The sequence below is a fragment of the Platalea leucorodia genome, assembly GCF_965183815.1.
Source record: "Platalea leucorodia genome assembly, chromosome: 3".
Lineage (NCBI taxonomy): Eukaryota > Metazoa > Chordata > Aves > Pelecaniformes > Threskiornithidae > Platalea > Platalea leucorodia.
Window position 1 is genome coordinate 73,295,843 of NC_138825.1, and position 20,422 is coordinate 73,316,264.

The window sequence follows — 20,422 nt, forward strand, 5'->3', positions numbered from 1 at the left end:
ATATATGTACTATATATGTACATTGTATTCCTATAAGAAGTGTCTGTCTGCATGTTAACTGAGCCTAACTGTTCATTTGTATTGGTTTTCAAAACACTGAAGTGTCTGGCTACTTCTTATTCTTAAAAAAAAAGTATGTTTTTTTTTATTTACATGTTTGTGAAATGCTTAATATGTTCCATTTTTTCTTCAAGACCTCGACTGGTATAATGACACTCTTTATTGGATTAATTCCATGGGGCAAGTTCAGACCTGGTCATTGAGCAAAAGAGAGGGTACCACTGACAATACTTATGTATCTGACATCAGAAATGCAAGGATGTTGGCCTTTGATTGGTTGGGTCAATGCTTGTACTGGGCTGGCAAAGCAAATACGGTAGGTATAGTTGCACTTCTTAAAAGGAAAAAATCCCTAAAGTCAACAAGAAAGACTGTAAAACAGTATTTGGGAAGATAATCCTTATTTCTTTCAACGTGAGATGCATTTGGACCTTTGCTGTTATAGGGTAGAACAAGGAAGCCTTTCTTCCCTTGTGCAATTTTCCAGAGTTATTCAGAAGTCTGGGGTAGAATGTTCACTAATATTCACTAATGCAGGATAGTGAATTCCAGGTGCAAAGCAGGCAAATCAAATATGCTATCAACAGTTTTGTTTGATTCAACATTGTAAAAATAAGTGAAGATGGTGAAAATGGAGGCTGCCAAGTTGATCTCAGTGAAGAAGTAGATGGACTTTATTTTAATCAAATTTGACATGATTTGTTTACACAGAGATTTTTTCAAGATTGGCCTCTGTACTGTGATATTTTGCAAATCACTGCAGATAAAAAAATAATTACAATTGCACTTTGTACACTCTCATATCAGGAACATTGACATGTGAATTATTTAAAAGGTATCTGACTTCAAAATTGCAGTGCTAATTTATGCAGTGCTGTCAAATTATGCCTTTCATTTCTTGTAAGTGCAAAGTCAGAAGCTGTTTTAAAAACTGGAGCTAGGAGGCCAGATTTCACACTGCCTTGCACCCTCATTTACACTTGTGAATAGTGAATATGAAGTGGGTAAGAAACTCTGTCAGACAGAAGGCTGCCAAAATTGGGAAAGCCAAGGGGAAGAGATATGTCAGCTTTTTCTTTTGTTACTTTCTGCCAAACATTAACTAATAATTTTGCCTTTTTCTTCATCCTTATTCTTTGTATGCAAAAGGTTTAGGCTTTGAAAGCCTAAGGCTTGCATAAGCTGATAAACGGCTGTGGGAAAGTCACTTACGTATACTCAATTGATCATGGTTGATGATTTAGGTGTGATGCTAAAAGCACTTCTTTTGTCCCTAGATCTACAGAAAATCACTGCTGGGAGGCCATATGGATGTTGTGGCTCATGTTGTGTTCCTAGTGAAGGATCTAGTAGTGGATTCAGTAAATGGCTATTTGTACTGGGCCACAATGTATTCAGTGGAGAGTGCAAGACTGAATGGAGAGGAGTATCTTACGTTACAAAAGGAGCTACAGTTTTCTGGTAAACAGGTGACTGATTTTTTTTTTTTTGGGGTGGTGGGTGTGGTGGTTTAGTGGTTAGATCTCTTGAATATAGTCGGTGTTCATGGTTGTCAAAATCAATGCATTATGACCAGAAGAATAACATGCCTTTCTTGCAATATTGTTATATCATTTTGAGAACAGGGTAAGAATTATATCATGTAATAGCTGTACCAAAACTTTGGCCTGTAATTCTAACATCAGGCCCTTGCAATAAAATGTGACATTAAAGATGTCCTTACGGTTGTAATACTGCTCCTTCCCATATGTGAAAGGTACTTGCTTTTCCCAAATGATTTAAGTCTAATGGTCAGTTCTGGCTTTCCCATCAAAATATGAAGCCAGAGCTCTATAGCATCCTGCCTCCTTTGGGATGTTCCCCAGCTCGCAGGTCCTGACAGGGCCAGTTTTGGGGCTACACACTTGCCAGGGACACCGAAGTTGCACTTCAGGCTGCAGAGGTGCTGCTGCAGAGACAGGCTTTGCCTGTGCTGATGAACGAGGAGGGCCGGCAACTGGTGCCGTACTCGCGCTCAGCACAGCTGGCCCCTGCCGTGGCCCAGCAGAGCTCGTTGCTGCTGCTGCTGCCACCGCAGCACTGGTGAGGGTGCCAGATCTGTCACTGACAATCCTCGTCCTGTCTGATCCTGTCCCTCATGTGGTGGCAGGAACAGCGAGTCCTGTGCTTTGGGGATCTTCGAGGCTCTCCATCCCCAACTTGCCCCTTGCCTTCCCCATCTTCTCTTTCTCCCTTGCCCGAGCCAGATGCAGGCCTGGCCCCAGCTTGGCCTCTCTTTCTTTGCTCCAGGCTGCTGGGGAGCTGCAGAAGGCTGAGAAGAGGTTGCTGCAGAGCAGAGCAGCTCCTCAGGGAGAAGGGAAGGGAGCTTCTTCAAAGAGTGATTAAAGATAGTGGATGCTGTAGGGGGAGAAAAGGAATGGGGGGTTATTGTTTTAGCTGTATTAGAGTGGATAATGGGTCCCATGAAGGGCTAGGCTGGTAGAGGGGAAATAGAGATGACATTCCCACCTATAGCTCACCAAAGCCCCTGCAATATGTGGGAGCACATTAACTCCCCTTCCCTACCTGGAGACATTTTGGTGTGCTCTGAAGTCCTCACAGACAACCTCTGTATCTCTGCTGACCTCTCCCATGCCTTTCTTTTCCATTCACCCCTCTCTGATGTCCTGTCAAGTCTCTTAAGGCTTTGGTTCACTGCTGGCTCCTCATAGATCATTGTTGCCTTCCCCAAACCCCTCCGCCTCTTCCACCATGTGGGATTTGTCATGCCAGGGACTTGTTCTCATTCTTGCTAGGTGGGATTCAGTGTTGCCTATGCAGCAAAGGAACTCTGAGACCAAATATTCATCTCATGAAAAGATCTGCCAGGGTCTCAGCAGCTGCATATGTGTCCTTCCTTTCCTTTCCCTCCCTCCCTTCCTTCTCTTCCTTCCCTTCCTTCCCTCCCTCCCTCCTTCTCTCCCCTCCTCATGTAGCTGGGAGAAAAGTGACGGATGACCCAATTCCCTGGCAAGAGGGACCCCTTACTACCATAACAGGGACTGGAGGACTCTGAGAGTCAGTGTGATTGGGACTGCAGACCCAGGGAACCTTTGAACCTTTTCCAGGCTGTGTCCTGAGCAGCTCAGGCTGAGGTACCGTCCCATCTATTGCACTGCTTCTACTCTATGGAGTCTCTCTCAAAGAAAAGCTGAATGCTTCTCAGCTCAAACCACAGCCTGTGTGGGGTTTTACCCTCTGTCCCAAGCGCTGGAGTGAGGCGTAGGTTGACTGCCACAGAAGAGGTCAGCTCAGATATATTATTTGCTGCAACAGCTTTCTTTAAAGCATAGCTCTTGCTAAAGAAGCCTTTGTTTTTATTCCATCTGTTGTACAATTTGTGCTCCCATTTTACCTGAAGCCAGGTTCTCTATTACAAACCCTTTCTAAACGTTAGAGATTTATGTCTCTTGGTTAGCTTTGTATCGTTCCTCAGAACATTTCAATCTCCTTTCCCAAAGGAAAAGAGGCTGGTGTTTCTCTGATTATAAAAAAAGCCAGGCCTGGTTTAGTCTCTGAAAGGCAATTAACATTCAGAAAGGCCAGCTAATCTCACAGGTCTCTACGTTCATGAGGGTTTGGGAAGGAGATGGAAAGCTGGTTCTGGTGTGGCACCTGCTATACTTGTAAACCTAAATACAGAAGAACTGAAAAACTTTTGTCACATGCAGAGAGAAATGTCTGTGCTGCAAAGGGTCACTGTATCTTCCAGTACTAGCCTCACACCTCTCTGTGGAAGCTGGCTGGTGTGGACTGTCTTCATGGGAAGATATATGCTGTCCAGGCTCAACGGCACACTTAGACTTATCACATACCTTCTGGGTGATCTGTTGCAAAGGACTGACAATTTGCAGTTTATTCTAAGCAGCGAATATCACCTTCCTTGTCCTCTTTTGATTCACTACCTGTTTCTCTGAATCGCCTTGTTCTAACCTCAAATTTCTTGTTCTTGTTTTCAAGAACCTTGGCAGCAATAAGACTGCTTGTCTGCTCCTGTCATTTTTTTTTTTCTGCACCTTTCTCTATGTCAGTGATACCAGCCTTCAACCATCCACTTATTCACACCTCCTACAAACAAACGTCTCCTCTCCTGCTTCTCTGCTGCCCCTAATCTATGCACTGACTTCCTGAACTCAGCCTCCTGCAGTGATGCATACAGGAAAAAAGCCAAGTAAAAATGTCTAGATTGAGAATTGACCAGTTATAGCTGACAGGTGTTTATTTATTAAAATAAACCTCAAAATAAATCCATGAGAAAAAAAAGGGCAGTAGAACATTATCTAATGGTGGAATTATTGAGCTGGCCATTATTGTCCCATATAAAGATGAAAATATATGTTTGCACAAGTACTAATATGTATCTTCCTTGCACAATGACATCCTTTATCCTGAAAAGAGTACCTCTTACATCGATATTAAAACACAGACGTAACAGTTAATTGCTGCTATCCAACAGTTAGAACATGTTCTCTACATAACTGGTTCTTACTGGTATTTACTAGCTGTCTTTCTAATAAAGAATTGCTGTTTAGCTGGTCAGTACAGGATCTTCAGCAGTATATAGCTGTATCTCCTTTGAGCTTGAAATCTGAATGATAGGAAGAAAAGAGACTACTATGGAGATGACAGGTTTCCTAAACAAATATGAAGGCAGAGCTTTGAAAGTCTAATTTCTTTGGCAGGATCTAGATCCTTTTATGACAATTATTTTATTTTCCAATCAGTTCTTTAGCTTAGCTAGTGCATATTGGCATAGCTTGATTGCTTTTGGCAGAGCTTATTTATTCCAGCTTAGGATCTGGCACAGAATTTCCAAAGCATGTAGTAAGTTGTTTACCCCATACGATGTGCCTGGGACAAAAGTAATTTACAGGGGACCAGCAAAGTGTGTTGTATGCAGGAGGGGCCAGGACCCTCTAGGTGTGGTCTCAATATTTCTAGTCAAGGGTATTTCAAGTAGCTAAATTTATGTTGTGTCTTATGATGTTGAGTTACTTTGCATGATCACAACTACATTTTGTGTCCAGAGACTAATGCCTCTCATGAAATGGAAAAAAGCTCGTCTATTTTTGAAGCATAACAGAAGGGAGGTGTTAAATTACTGCCTAACTCCTGAAGATGAATAGTACAAATATTTCTTTGCCTTGTATTAATGGGGATACAGGGATCAGGAGAAAGAAGATGGGCACGTCTATGGGAAAATGTAATAGTAGCAGAAAAAAAGTGGGGCAAGGAAAGAAGACCCAAACATTTAAAAAGCAAGGTAGATTCAGGAAGAAGTAATTTGGTGTTGAGCATGGGAGGGAGAATAGGTAAATGGGATAAAATACAACATGGTTGACTAAATATGCACTCAGGCACATACATACTGTGAAATATTTTTAACAGGAAAACCTACAGGAGCAATCATTCAAACCTTGATTTTCTGACACACAATGTCAAGAGAAATATGTCAAGAATGTGATTACATAAGGACCAACAGAAAACTAAGCGATATGGCATTTGCTTTCCTGTCATCATCTTCTGCAGTTTATTAATGAAGAGTTAAAAAAAAAAAAATGCCGCTCCACTTACTTACATCCATAATGGAAATTTAAGCTTATAAAAGAATAGCTACAACTAGTGTTTGGATGAGAAGTTTGAGAGCTCCTGGAAAACATGTTCAGAAAGGCCTCTAACAACTTGTAAGCTGTGCTAATGACATGACATAGACTGAACTTGATAACATTTAACAGACTAATTTGTGGAAGCAAATTCTTTGTTATTCACAGAACAGATTATTAGATGTCTGATTTCTATTATTGTTACATATGGTATTGAATCTGTTGTTTACTGCAAAAGCAAGAAGCTCTATTTTGAATATTAGATACTATTAAAAATAAACAAAAAATCTTGCACCTAGCCTAAATGAAGATGAAATATTGAAGCAATGAACGAGAAGATTGTTTCATTTCCAACCCCCAACTCTTTATTTAATAACAAATGATTTACCAAAATGTAAATATTTGAATTTTCTGCTTAACCAAATAGGTCAATAAGAATTTTGCATGTATTTGCCATAAATAATGCAACACATTAAATATTGTATGCATAAAATCAAAGCCAGAAAGCAAAGGGAAAAGATCTGAAATATTTCTTTCAAAAGGTGATTCTGGCTTTCAGACTGGATATCAACCACACGTTTCAAAGAATGTTAAAATACCAGAGGTGTTCTCGAAATTTTGATAGGTAATTCCACTAATCACTTGATACACTAATGCCATCATATCTGAAGTATTCAGATACTCCAGGGATGAACACTGTGACAGATGCTTATAAAATGCTATCTAGAAAATCATCAGCTGCTAAAAATAGGTGTCCACCAAGGACCTGATTATTTTCTAGTGCCACCTCTTTTTGTGTTAGAATTCATGGTAGTAATGTTATTTTTGCCAATAAAGAGCTACTCATGATGCTATCTAGACAACAGTTATGCCTAAGGACTTTTATCTCAGAAGTGAAGGTGTGTTCAAATTGCCATTTGGACTTTTTTCTTCTCAGGTGGTTGGTTTAACTTTGGATCTCACCTATGGTTTTCTTTACTGGCTTGTGCAAGATAGTCTATGCCTAAACCTATACAGAGTTTCTCTTTGCAAAGAAGGGTAAGTAAATGTGTAGCAGAGGTAAGAAAGTCTGTATTTTCTAGTTTTTGCAGTACTCTTTAAAAACAGATTTTCTCCAATGTTGGGCACACGAGTTACTAATTTAACAATAAACAAAAAGAAGGGCTAATGATCACAGCTAGCTGATGGCAAACTACATGTTGAGATGGTTGTTAACATGGTTTTACAGTGAGAGAAACACAGTATGGAAGCTCAACTGAACTGAGTTCATGCTCATCAATTTTTAGACTTAGCTTTAGGAAATAATCACCATTTATTGTCTATTTTATCTTGGCATATACAACAACTGACTGTTTTCAAGTGCCTAGAGCTGTAACTTTTTCATCTTGCATGGAGCTTAGGACTTGAACTGACACCACGTTCTCACCGGAGCAGTCAGTACTCGTCAGGCTTTCCTCTTGATCATTCTGAGCACAAAATGGCTGCATTATTCCTGAAAGGCAAAGTTTAAAAAAAACTCACAAAACAAAACCATTTTTATGGGTCAGCCTGAATATATACTAAGACCTTGCGAAAAATGGTAATTTGTTCTGTAAGTGCCAAGTGCATGATAGGTTGTAGCTCATGAAACTACAATTTTTTTTCTGCTTTTCATATAAAAAGTGCCATTTTTTTTTCCAAGCATTAGATTAAACTTCTTAACCTTAATTGAACAGTGTCTGTATTTACATGTGCTCATAAAGTTGCAGGCTGGCTTTGTGTGGAATCAGCTGAATTTTCTGACTGACTTTAGGCTTGCTATGATTAATTGTAAACATTTAAAGAATCAAAATATGTTGATTAGTTTTAGCTAGAGCATGCAGCTCCCTTGTGAACCAATTGGCAACCATAAATCATTGTCCCTGGCATGCCAGAACAGAGAGATTAGAAGTAATCCATCCTAATGGACCTGATGGTGTGTCAAAGCTTTTCCAAATTTGTTTTGGATAGCATGTGTCTAAGCTGAAAGACATTTCTGAGATGGCAAAATGATGCCTCTTACAACATATTTAATCTCTTACTGGGAAGATAAATCGGGACAAAAAAAGGCCTGTAAGTTTTGACATACAAGTAAAAAGACAGATTAAGTCACCAGTGATCCCAATGGAGGAAAATGTTAATAGAGTTTAATAAATAATGGAAGGTTATTGAGGAAACTAGCAGGGTCAAATTCATCTGGGGACCTGCTCTAATGAAGTAGAATGAATCACACACTGTGAAGTAGACTTCACTGTTTCAGTGAAATTGCTGAGAGAAGATGGACTGATTTTTTTCCAAATACCTAATTTTCTACATCCATGCATCAGAATACTAAGTCATTTTATAATTGTTTTCTAATGAAATCAAGGGAATTAAGGCTATTTTCCCAGGTGCTCCTGCAAAGAGCCATTCTGAAAAATATTCTGCTTTAGAGAAACTTTTTAAATTGTTTTCCTGCCTCCTACATGAGTATTAAGAATTTGAATGATGAGAAACTTATCAATGTGTCAAACATTGCATAAATCTTGTTTTCTCTACACATGTGTTTTCAGTTTGCTAATTTCACACGTGTTTTCACAGATGTGGTAATGCCATCATCACAGAATTTGCAGCATGGAGTACTTCAGAAATATCTCCGGGTGCACTGGAATACTACAGTGGTCGTCTGTTCTGGATTAATAGTCTTCAGTTCATTACAACTCAGGAAGTCAATCAGAGCCTTAGCATTCCCTTCTCACAACCAGCAGAGTTTGCAGCCTTTACCCTTGTTCACACATCACTTAAACCTTTGCCAGGTACATTATTCTGTTTACCTAAACCCCTCAATAAAGGTATTCACTGTCAGCCTGTAATTCTTCATTCTTGAAATTCTTTAGTCATTTGACAAAAAATAAGAACAACAGCAACTTATTAATAAATATATCAGGCTATAACTGGATAATGTGCCATTATAAAAGCTGACGGGTATGGCTAAAAAGAATACATGGTGTTGTTATTCATTGTTTCTAGCTAATGATAGCTCACAGGATTTTCCATAGTACTTTAATGTTTAAGTCAGGTCTCCAAAGTCTACCTATTGCTCATATTCTTTCAATTATTATTATTTCTTCCTCTGTTTATGGACAGGAAATTTTTCTTTTACACCAAAAGTGATTCCAGATCCAGTGCCAGAGTCTTCCTTCAGGATTAAAGGAAATTCTTCAAGTTTTCACATCACTTGGAGTCCCTCCACAAATGTGGAATGGGGAACTGTCTTTTACTGCGTGGGATCAAAAGGTCTACAAGTGAGGATATTCATGCAATCCTTCCTTATTATCTACATGTATTACTGCATTTACTTGCTGATGTATCTATTTTTAAACAGAAATAAACAGTTTGTTTCTTCTCCAGCATTTACAAATCGGTCAAGCAAGCAAACTAAACTGTAAATATAAAGCAAGCTGTCCTGTTTCTCCATCACTGAGGGCAGCACGGGAGGAACACGGGCTTAGCAGTAGCTCTGGGATAGCTGCTGGGGTGTGAAGTGCCAGGCGAGGAGCTCCCGGTGCTCAAAGATGTGTGAGAAAGCCGTTCACAGTAACTCAGAGACAGAAGTGTCCTCCAAGCTGCTAGTGGGACAGCCTTTGCCTGAATGTGAAATCTAGCCTTCATCCACACTTAATCTTAGCACATTTGGCAAGCTTTACTTTAAATTCAAAGGGAAGATTGCTAGCAGATTGCTACATATCTCTACAGTGCCACAGGAGTTGGTGAAAAAAGAGTCACTCACAGGAAGAGAAGCTCTGTCTTGATTTAGTTGACCAGCTTGGTGAGGGGAATTTTGGAAAACTGAAGGGCTTTCTGAGAGGGAAAAAAATGTTTTGTTTTATTTATTCTATTTTATTTCATTCACAGTCTTTGGAGAGTGAATGGTGCCTCCATCCCCATAACCTGACAGTGCCATCCTACCAAGTTGATTGGCTGGAACCATTTGCACTCTTTGATTTTACCGTCACTCCATACACGTACTGGGGCAAGGCACCAACAACATCTGTATCCCTTCGAGCCCCTGAAGGAGGTACTACCATTCCTCACCTGTAACGGGTACTGGGACCAGGTCTATGTCAGCAAATGAAACCCTGGAGAGGAATGAGCAGCTTTCAGGGCTAGGCAGCTGTAGGCAGAGTTGCAAGAACATGTTCCTGAGTATCTTTGGCAATTATCTATTGCACACATAAATGCACACAATTGCAGTAATAGAATTTGGAACAGAAAGCACATGACAATATATCCACCACGTGCCTATGACTATGAGCAAGAAAGAGAAATTGAGAGCCATTACAACGACCATCAAAGGCTGCATGTAATACCTTAACCATTTATTAAATTTTTAATAAATGTTATGCACTTGTTACTTTTTACTTCAGTGTTTATTTTTGCTCTCATGCAAGTCAAAGTTAAGTCAGCTAAAATATAGTGTTGAGTGACGAGCGCTGAGAAAGCTTATGAGATGCAGCAGGTTTTGAAGTGGGTAGGAGAGGGGATAGAGTATGCTCTCTGTTGTGAAAATTCTTGCAGCTCCATTGTTCCCTACAAGACTTGGCTAAATAGATATGTCCCAATCTGAGTGCAGGAATGCATTTGTCTCTGTTTATACAGCTCTTTTTTTGGTAAGCAGGTTAAAATCAGATACCTACACACGAATGAAAACCAGAAAGGAATTACCATGACGTTTGAGATATTCTTCTGTAATTTACACCTCACCAATTGCTATCTGCCTCTGTCAACATTGGGGCTGTAAAGCTCAGGCTCAAAACTAACAGAGTTAATTACGAGGTAGAGTTTGTATTTTAATAGGAGTACTTTGCTCTGTGTTTTTTATCTTTTTTTTAATACAGTTCCTTCAGCCCCTACAAACCCTAGAATATATGTGTTACAAAACAACCTACATAAAAGCAATCAGAAAGTCCTTGTGGAGTTCAGGTGGGACAGACCTGAAAGGGACAACGGAGTATTAACGCAGTTCAGGGTCTACTATCAACTATTGAGTCAGAGTGGCACTGCTGACACTTTCACAGAGTGGAACGTGAGCAATGTTAAACCCACCCTGATGCTCTTTTCCCTCAGGGATGTGCTTCCCAGCCTCACAGTAAGGTTTCAGGTATGAAAAATTACTGAACTTATCTCATGCTAGACGGTAGATGTTATCAGTGCAGCCTGATGTGTTTGCCTACGAGATGGTATTGGGCTTGGGGCAAGAACTTGTGGTTTCTGCTTGTGGAACTGCTGATTCACTGACTCACCCTTGGATACCTGGCTTAACCTTTCTACATATTGTATTGTTCACTAAATAAGGTGGAAAACAATGCTGCAATATTGCACAGGTTTGGTGAAGCCCAAAGGAAACTTTTCTAGAGGTCTCCCAAAGCCACTGCTAAAAGCTGCAAGTTAAACACAGATTCAACTGGGCTGGTGGAGGGTGACAGCCCATTAAAACAGAGTCACAGATCAAGAGAAGTTCCACTGCTGGAGAAGTGCAAGGACTCACATGGCTTCCATAAAAAGAGACTTCCACATTAAAACTTGTCAAGAGGTCATGTTTTCATTGCGATAAAAGGTTTGGAACACATAGAACGTGTGCTTGAAAGACAAGTTAGAAGCATGGGAGCGTGCAACAGACCAGAACACCATGTTGGTTGCAACATCAACCAACAGTAGGAATTGCTCCAGCCTGGGGACGGAGACAAGACTGTCTGGTGTCTTTTGAGCTCTAATTGATAGCTGTAGCATGAATTGTCATTCTTTGGGCCACTGCTTAAAATTATCTTCGTAGCCATGGTCCAACCCTGAATGTAGCCTTTGAACTGACCAGCACAGCCTTAGGTGAAACAGAGCACATGCCTATGTTCCTAGCTGAGCAGCCAGGGGATCCGGTCCTGTTTTTGTCATTAACTATGACTCTACAGGCTCTTGAATGCAATAATTTATGCTGCTACTTAACATATATAACAACCTCTTGTCCCTCAGGTGCAAGCCTTCACCTCTGTGGGTCCAGGACCTTTGTCTGACATAGCAGAGAGCAATTCATCAGGTATGGGATGCCATCTCATGGTTTGTGTGTAATAGCTGGTGAAATCGACAGTACAGGAATTTGGTAATCTGATAAATAGCCTCCGATACTTTGTATGACATTTGTTCCCCCCTACAGTAGGCAACACAGAGAAAATAGTTACAGCTTCTGACATGAAATGATTAACACGTTTCTTATCATTAAATTAAATTTCAGGAATTTCAAGCCTTTCCTCAAAACTATGCTCAATTAACTTTTCTAGGTGACCCCAGGGTGGTATGGAACAGCAGGTTTTGATCTGTAATCTGCATACTGCTAGAGAGCATAGAATATTTCTAACTAACTGGGCTGTGAAAGGTAATCAGGAGAGTTAGAGATCTACTAGGGATCATAGGCTATTTCTAGTTGGGCTGTTTACTTAAGTGAGCAAATCTGTTTTTAATAGGCTTAAATTTGTTAGGTAAGCATCCACAATGCCATTGAAAAAATCTTAGGAGTTTGCATGTGATGACAAGAAGACATCTCATTATTTTATTTATTTGCTGTGACATACCACCAAATATAATTTGTGCAGGGCCATCATTTATTTTTATCTTGTACTTGCTTTCCTTATGAATGACTGCTATTGTCTAGAATGTTTTTTGTAAATCCTGCTGTGCCCTTTTCCTTCCAGATCTTTTCCCTGTCCCAACTCTTATAACTGTTTCTGCCAACAAGTTGTTTCTTACTGACACAGACAATAATCATACCATATGGGAACTTTCAGCAAAGACAAATGTAAAGGACATCTGTTATACTGCTAATGATCACAAAGCATACTATATTGTAGAAGATTCTCTTTTTCTTCTGAATATACAGACTACTTCAAAGTTTCAGGTATTCCTTTGTTCATTCCCTTGCTTGAGAGAATCTAGGAAAATATATGGCCATTATTGTCATTATTTTGGTGCTAATTATGTTTTTGAAGAAGTCAAAACTGCATATTTGAAACAGAAAAAAAGCAGCATGATGAGCAAAGCACATTTAATGGCAAAATGCAGTGGGGAAAACAGAACTGGAAAGACACTATTTTCTTAATGACTGTCAGTTCGTATGAGATGTAATATGAAAGAAATAAATTAGCTGGATAATTTTCCTTTCTAGCAGTACAATAAAAATCTGTATAATATAACAAAATTTGGACTTCAGTATTTTTGTCATCAATAGCTATTAGAATAGTCCAGAGTATGCCATTCGTAAAGCTGTCCTATTAAACATGTATGATTTTACTGGTATCTGCTTTGTTGATAAGATATTTCAACAGATATTTAATTTAAAATTTACACTATTAAATACAAGAAAATTATTTTTTGTATCAAATGTAATTTAATTTAATTTAATTTCATTCTAATTTCAAGAATATGGAAGCACCATGGAAGCACCAATTGATATTTGTGAAACAACAGTTTTCATTTGTATAAAAATATTGGAATCTTTGTTCCATGTCATCTCTTTATATGTTGACTTCTACTTGCCAAGTAGAAATTACTTTGCAAACAAACCTAATTTCATAATGTGAGAAAATTCTGCTCTCAAGCAGTTTTAGTGATGTTTTTGTATTTTTCTTAAGTTTTTTGAAGATGCATATCTTCGCAATGTCACGGCCATCACAGTTGACTGGCTTGCAAGACATCTCTTTGTTGCCCTGAAAACACCATGGAATGAAACCCAAATATTTGTTCTTGATCTTGAGCTCAAGATAAAATCTCTAAAAGCCTTGAATATACGGTTGGGTAAAAGTAATTCAACTGTATCATCTCTGTTGTCATATCCTTTCTTAAGGTAAGGCATGTATTACTAATAACTTTTTAAAGCATATTTTAAACATGATTTTCATGAAATCATCAATTGTTAAGGACCAAAAAGGACTTTTTATAGTATATGAGTCTTTTGCATTGTGAAATCAGAAATTTCTCGATGTGGTTCTACTTTTATACTGCTAGTTGAGCTTGGACATACCTAATTTCAAAAAGATGTCTGAAAGATACTTAAATACTGATAGGTTCTTCTATTTAAGTGATGCAAATGAAAGCACCAGACAACAATTTTTTACAGTAACAGTTTTATCTAGAAGAGTCAGTTATTGTGACCTTCCATTCAAAAATATCCTTTAAACACCTGGAATCACTCTGCAAGTATGCTGCTGTAGTTACCTTGTTTAAAATGTTTGGAGTTTTGTGACTGTAGTCACTTACAGGACTGCATTTAGGGTGGATTGCTCAGATAGATTGAAGTTTTTCTACTATATGCAATGCATTTTATTTGATAGCCGCTTGTACTGGATGGAAGAGCTTGATTATGGCAGCCGCATGTTTTATTATGATATTCTGAATGACACCGTGCACCACATTTTGGGATACATATCAGTAGAAGAACAGACAAGGAACTACTGCACCTGTAACGTGACAGAAGCAGAGCTAGGAAGACCTATGAGTATAGATGTGTCTGACTCCAAGAATCCTCAGCTGCTCTTTATCAGAGGAAGAGATGAAATATGGGCCTCAGATGTGGATGGTTGCCACTGCTGGAGAATTACCAAAATACCAAGTTTTCAAGGTCTGAGTGCTCTGTTATGTTTCTAGGTAGTTTGTGATTCTTGCTGTCTCTTACATCAAGCAATGTTCATTTCAGCAAAATAGCATTCATGAAGCACTTTCTTTATAAAATCAATTCATTACAGGCAAGATGGACAAAATGTTTGTGTTCTGTGTTTCCAGTTGTGTACCCTGTTGATACAAACTAGGAGAAAGAGCAATGTGAGGATATTTACTGATGCAAGTATGTATTCCAGTAAGACGTAAATCAAATGGAGATGCTACAGCCTCAAATGCTACTTGTCAATAGATTTCACTTATGGTATTAACACATCATTTTGCTAGGGTTTCATATTAGATACACCTATTACAGTTTATTTCAATGAAAAGATACAATACCATCTTCAGTTATGCCTGAAAGTGGCATTGCAGACTTCAATATGTGGGGAGGGTACTTCACGCAGGTAGAGGCTTGTATGACAATTTATCTATGATGTTGCACTTCTTGTAATGGTGACACTTAATCTTAGTTGCTCAGTTTTCAGTTGAATTCTGGAGGAGGTGCTGGTAAAGGTGTTCTGTTATCAGAGGAGCTGTCTTAATTGTTCCTGGGAGATGTCAGAGCACTGTGCTTTTCATCTTGGAAAAATGATGGAAGTTTCTATAGACAACTCTTGCACTTGTGTTTTATTTCTGGTGTTTGTTAGTTGAATTGCAGTTCTTAGAATTATGGATAATAAAAAGCCTTCAAATCTACACTTGTAAACTGAAGTAATAAAGTGTCTCAGCTTCATGAGACCTATTGGAAAATATCAGAATTCTCTTTTCTAGGGGAGGTCTTTGAAGATATGGTATGACCAAGGTACTCACCCATATTGAATCACTGTGAATACAAGCACCCATCTGCTCTTGTAAAATTGTCTGCTCAGGGTTTATTCTGAAGCTTAACTATACAATGTTTTCCTACAGGTGAAAAAATTGGCAGCTTGACTGTAGATAAGAAATTTATATACTGGAGCATTGAAACAAAGGAATACACTGAAATTTGGCTAGCAAATAAAGAAAGCGCAAGACACTTTCTTCAGAAGAGAGCAAATCATGAGCTGAAAATCTTAGCCTACAGCTCAGCGGCGCAATTGTATCCAGGTAAAGGGGATTTAGGTTGTTTTGTAAATGTAACAAATTTATTTCAGAGCATGTATTTGAGTTGCAGACCATGTTATGTGTATTTGTGTAAGGTATGCTTTACAGATTCAGGTACCTTCTAGAGGGAAACAATTCACTATGCACATTTTTAAAAGGATGAATATAAGGATTGGCCTTGTGTTGGATCACATGGAAGGTCACGATGATGAATGTTGCCCTTGTTTCAAAGACTCAGGATGTTAACGCCAAACCATGCCTATTTTCAAAGTTGTGTCAAACCTGGAGATTTAGAAAACTCGGTGCACATTAAAGCACAGAAAAAGAGCAAACGTTCACAAAGTGTTGTAGCAAGAGTTTGATAATGATCCCTGTTATGATACAGATTTCTGGTTTTGTTCAGAAGTACGCAAAGCTGAAAAAAAATGTCTGCCCTTCCAAAGACAAATAAATAACAACTCTGCTTATTAAAATGATTTATAAAGAAGTACCTGAGAGGCAATTACAGCTTACATTATAGTAGACTCAGGCTTCACTTAGAAATCCTTATATTGTAAACAAACCATTGTAGAATGATAATGAAAGAAATAAAAATTAGTTTTAATAGAAAGTTTGGATTCATGGTACCTATCTTTGTAAATGCAGAGGTTTAGGACAGCTGCTAGCATGATGAATATATTCAAAATAATTCTTTAACTTCAGTTTTGCATAAAAATCTGACAAATATACAAGAGAATATTTTAACAGGATGGACTTCTTTGGAATAAAAGAATTTCACATTGTTTTGGGCAGCCAGTAGAGTTACTCCTGCCTGCAGCTGCTCTGACCAGTGCCCAGGATATTCTTACCAGCACTTTGGGCAACTTTGTTCCCATGAGGTCTGTGTGGGCTTGGCATTGGTGCAGGAGCCTGGTTTGGCCCTGGTATGGAATGTACCAATCCCTGTCCCCAGGGATAAGGTTTCCTGCAAGAGCCCCAGGTTTAGCTGGTGCAGAAAGGGAAGAACCGAGTTTCAGTCCAAAGGGATTATTTCTACCCAGAGATCTCCACAGAACTCTTCTTATTTACACTGACTGCTGCAAATATATTTGGAGGAATACACAGCCTTGGCATTTGGGGTGGGAGGGCAATGCACAGAATTATTCACGCAAGTTTAAGATAAAAGTAAATGAACATACTAAAATAAGAAAAAAATATTTTCTTCTCCTTCTCAGTACTGAAAGCAAATGGTGTATATGTGAAAAAGTGATGTTTGCAAAGACCAGCTGGGTTGACTGACATGCTTTTTATTTTTTTAGTGATGTGAGCAAGGAGTACTGCTAGAGTTTCCTTTCATTCTAACCTATTTAATTGCTATCCAGAGATGTGATGTCAGTTGATCATTTAACACATCAGAAGTACTCAGTGAAAATTATTGTCCTGTCACAGATTCTGTGAGAGAATGATTTCTCTTCAGGGTTAGGAGGAAGGGGACTGAATAAGTAGTGAAGGATTTTCTTGTCAGGGTAAACACATTTCTATGGAACTGCCTGACAGAAACTTTAACTCTGAAAATGACTCAATTCTTTATTCCATCTGGGACTTTTCCCATGGGAGTTTTACTACTCTAGGTAACTATAAAATTGACAAAGATTCAACCTTACATTTACTTCTGTTGAACAGACTTTTTTATTTTCCTTCCCTTATATGCATGAACCTGACTTTGGCAGGAATGGCAGGGTTGCTCATTTAGGGAGAAAAGATCTCAACAATGAGGTCAGTTGTTCTCACCTAAGGGCAAACATTTGTCCTTGTACCATTTTCCCCATTCATGCGCCTTAATCTTTTCCTTCTTGGCAGCAAGTCCATTTAATATATTTTTAATTTGTTTCTAAAAGTACATCAAGTGATGAGGGAATTTCTTTTGTTACTTTTTGTTTACTGTCAGAGAGTAGTTTTCTGTTGTTTTCTCTCTATAGACTCCTTTTCTCCTTCCAAAAGTCTCCCCTTTCCCCATTGTTACTGTGAACTTTACACATGAAAAGCTGTTTAGAAGAAAAGAAAGATAACATTTAATTGCTAGAGAAAGGTACTCTCTATTCTGCATATCTTTCTTTCCTGTGACAAGCAAGTTTGGACTCATCAGTGTGTACTGCCCTTTGATAACGCAGCAACTACAATCTGGATTTCCAAGGTATTTAGGTACTTAAAGAAGAATGTAAATTCTTTAGTAAATCTGTACCTTTAGTAAATCTGTATCTTATCAAAGATAAATGAGACTTTACTTTGACGACTGCTATTTTTGTGTCCATGAAAGTAATCAAATAAAATACATTCAGGTAGGATTTTTTTCTGTTTCTGTTCGTGAAAGCAGAGAGAATACTTTGTGGTTAGGCTTTCTCATAGGAATGGTGGTAGAATCCCATGCAAGTTTGGATTGGTCCAGCAGTAATTAATTTTTTTTTAAATGTCTTTCCTAGATAAAAGATGCCTGATTCTATTGCCAGACACTGAGAAACCTACTATCCTTAATACGACGAACACCAGTTTTACGTTAAGCTTGCCATCTGTCACACCACTGCAGCTATGCCCTGGCATATTGCAGCCTACACCGACATATCTGGTATTTCTTGGACAAATGACTAACAACCGCAGGAATTCAAGCTACTGTTTGTCTGCTCTACAGCAAAAAACATTGGTATGGCTATTTTGGAACAAAAATGCACGTGATATCATGTATACAGGGAATATGATATCACTTCTAGTCATTTTATAAACCATTCTGTAACTTTCTCTCAGGGAGTTTTTCTACTTCTACATCCCCGACAGTAATTCCCCTTTCTGTTTGGTATTTGTTAAGTGGTAGATTGCTTAGCTTTCCTTTGTGCAAGTACTCCTGTACTTTTTAACATGCCTTTGCTAAAATCCTGTTGAAATGGGTCTTCAGTTTCTACTTGTAAAAAGAGCAGTTGTGGTTGATATTAACCTGTTTAAATAACTCTTTAGACTGTCCAGCAACCATATGGCTTGCCTTTATGTGTTTTGTGGTAGTTGTACTTGCCTTAGTAATTTTTTCTGCTGTTTCATTTTTTTTTTACTTTGCTATTTCCTATATAAGTACCAGCCACTGAACAATGTGCTATTGTAACCGTGCTAATTACATCTCAGCTTGGTTTTTAGTATGCGTTTTCTGTAGTGACCTATTACCCAAACTATCATTTTAACATTTTTTTAAACACTGAAGTGTATTAGAGTACAAAAGCACTACTGTATTATTTTTTAACACTCATTTCATTGACAGATGATTGATGTGACATATGACTCTCTTCTCTAAGAATACATGTTTATTATCTGATTTTGAATTACAGGAATTTCAGGGTCCTATAGCCATCATAGACAACCTACACCCATTTTCAAGTTATGTCATACAAGTTGCGGTGAAAAACTACTATTCAGATGAGGAAGTGCTGCCTATGGGAAAAGAGACAGTTGGCATAACTCTATATGGAGGTTTGTTTCACATTTTATTCTGATTTTGAACAGAATTCTCATCTCAATTAAAGGAAAGTGTGTGTAAGTTTGGGTTGCAAATCAGAAAGCAGAGAAATTTTCTGCTTAAAAGGTAACCTGTGTAGATCTTCGCAAGGTTTTGGCAAAAACACCTGATGAATCTGTAAGAAGTTTCATAAGACATGTATGTATTCTTTAAGGCTTTTGCTCATTGGCTTCCTGAGAAAGGATAAACTATGGCTAAAAGTGGGTAAACAGTTGCAGTTTCTGCCTTGGATCACATTTTTAATAAGTTGTGTTTGAATGTGTATGTGGTTACGTATGTTTAAATATGTGTTATGTATTCATTCAGCATTAGGATTTTTCCCCTTGGCTTGACATTATTCTCATAATTACTGTTTCTTAGGGTAATGCAGATTTGATTTATTGTGAACCAGACTGAAAAGGCAACGCTTCATTTTTGCTTCTCTTGGCCTGAATGCCAACAGCACATTTTCAATTGGTTTCAAGAATTTTGATGTGCCTTTCTCAGTCCCTTTCACACTAGAAGAAGAAAGCTAGGAGTAGTGCTTTGAACTTGAATGTTCACTGTGTCATTTAGGGCAGAGTGGACTGGTTAGGGATTACCTAAAAATAAACAAATACATCAGTAAACTTATCTAATTATGGCAGAAGGAAGCTAAGAAACTTTGGTGGGAGTGCATGGGTGGGAGAGGTATGAGTGAAGGCAAGAGGCCAAGATATGATGGCACGGCAGCCAAATGTAATTGCGTTTCAGCGGAGCTACCTCTGTACTCTGTGATGAGGTGTGACCTGCTGATGCAATGGAAGAGGACAGGGACAAGAGCTTGTAGCAGTGTCTAAGGGAGCAGGTCACCGCAGCTTAGGAAAGGATAACGGGAGCACAGCTCACTTTCTGGAAAAGCAGGAAGCATTCACAAAGTGACAAGTCAAGGCTATAGTTGGGGAAAACCTGCACATAGTGCTGTCCATAAGAGACAAGATGCAGTGCGACTGAAAGGTGTGTTTAATTTTAAAGGTTTTCTCTTGAGTACAAAGTTGCTTTTGAAAAAAAGGATGAGAAAGGAAAGAAGAGAGAAAAGAAAGTGTGATCAAGAGCATCTAAATTCTATATAGCTTGTTATTCAAGCTGGTTCTTTATTATTTGAGAGCTGGGCCTGTGCATCTGTAGCATGTCTAGTTTATAAAGCCAGTTTTCACCTCACATAATACATATGTGTGCTGTATTACCTGCTGATGTAGCTCCAGAAATGTGTCTAGGTTAATGCCTCCTCCACTTCTTGCTTTGGGTGTGTGATTTTGCAAATTTTCCTTTGTGTTGTTATACTCCAAAGGACTGTCCGTCTCTTTGGTGCTCTCTTAGACAACTCAGTCATGTTAAACACAGTTGTTTTATTAGGGCACATTTTCCAGAACAAGAAATGGGG

At 38.6% G+C, this 20,422-nt stretch overlaps 1 protein-coding gene across 1 annotated transcript in view; it reads left to right on the forward strand.

The window, feature by feature from the left end:
• The window catches only part of ROS1 (ROS proto-oncogene 1, receptor tyrosine kinase), a gene marked incomplete at both ends in the record, with an annotated part of 75,488 nt that overhangs the window by 19,137 nt on the left and 35,929 nt on the right, over positions 1 to 20,422 (forward strand). Inside the window, 14 exons of the mRNA XM_082305985.1 lie at positions 195 to 376; positions 1,338 to 1,529; positions 6,640 to 6,740; positions 8,301 to 8,515; positions 8,847 to 9,004; positions 9,615 to 9,777; positions 10,598 to 10,860; positions 11,727 to 11,790; positions 12,443 to 12,645; positions 13,379 to 13,590; positions 14,078 to 14,364; positions 15,312 to 15,488; positions 17,945 to 18,162; positions 18,833 to 18,974. Coding sequence (XP_082162111.1) covers positions 195 to 376; positions 1,338 to 1,529; positions 6,640 to 6,740; positions 8,301 to 8,515; positions 8,847 to 9,004; positions 9,615 to 9,777; positions 10,598 to 10,860; positions 11,727 to 11,790; positions 12,443 to 12,645; positions 13,379 to 13,590; positions 14,078 to 14,364; positions 15,312 to 15,488; positions 17,945 to 18,162; positions 18,833 to 18,974 — 2,577 coding nt within the window. The remainder of the gene's footprint in view (positions 1 to 194; positions 377 to 1,337; positions 1,530 to 6,639; positions 6,741 to 8,300; positions 8,516 to 8,846; positions 9,005 to 9,614; positions 9,778 to 10,597; positions 10,861 to 11,726; positions 11,791 to 12,442; positions 12,646 to 13,378; positions 13,591 to 14,077; positions 14,365 to 15,311; positions 15,489 to 17,944; positions 18,163 to 18,832; positions 18,975 to 20,422) is intronic.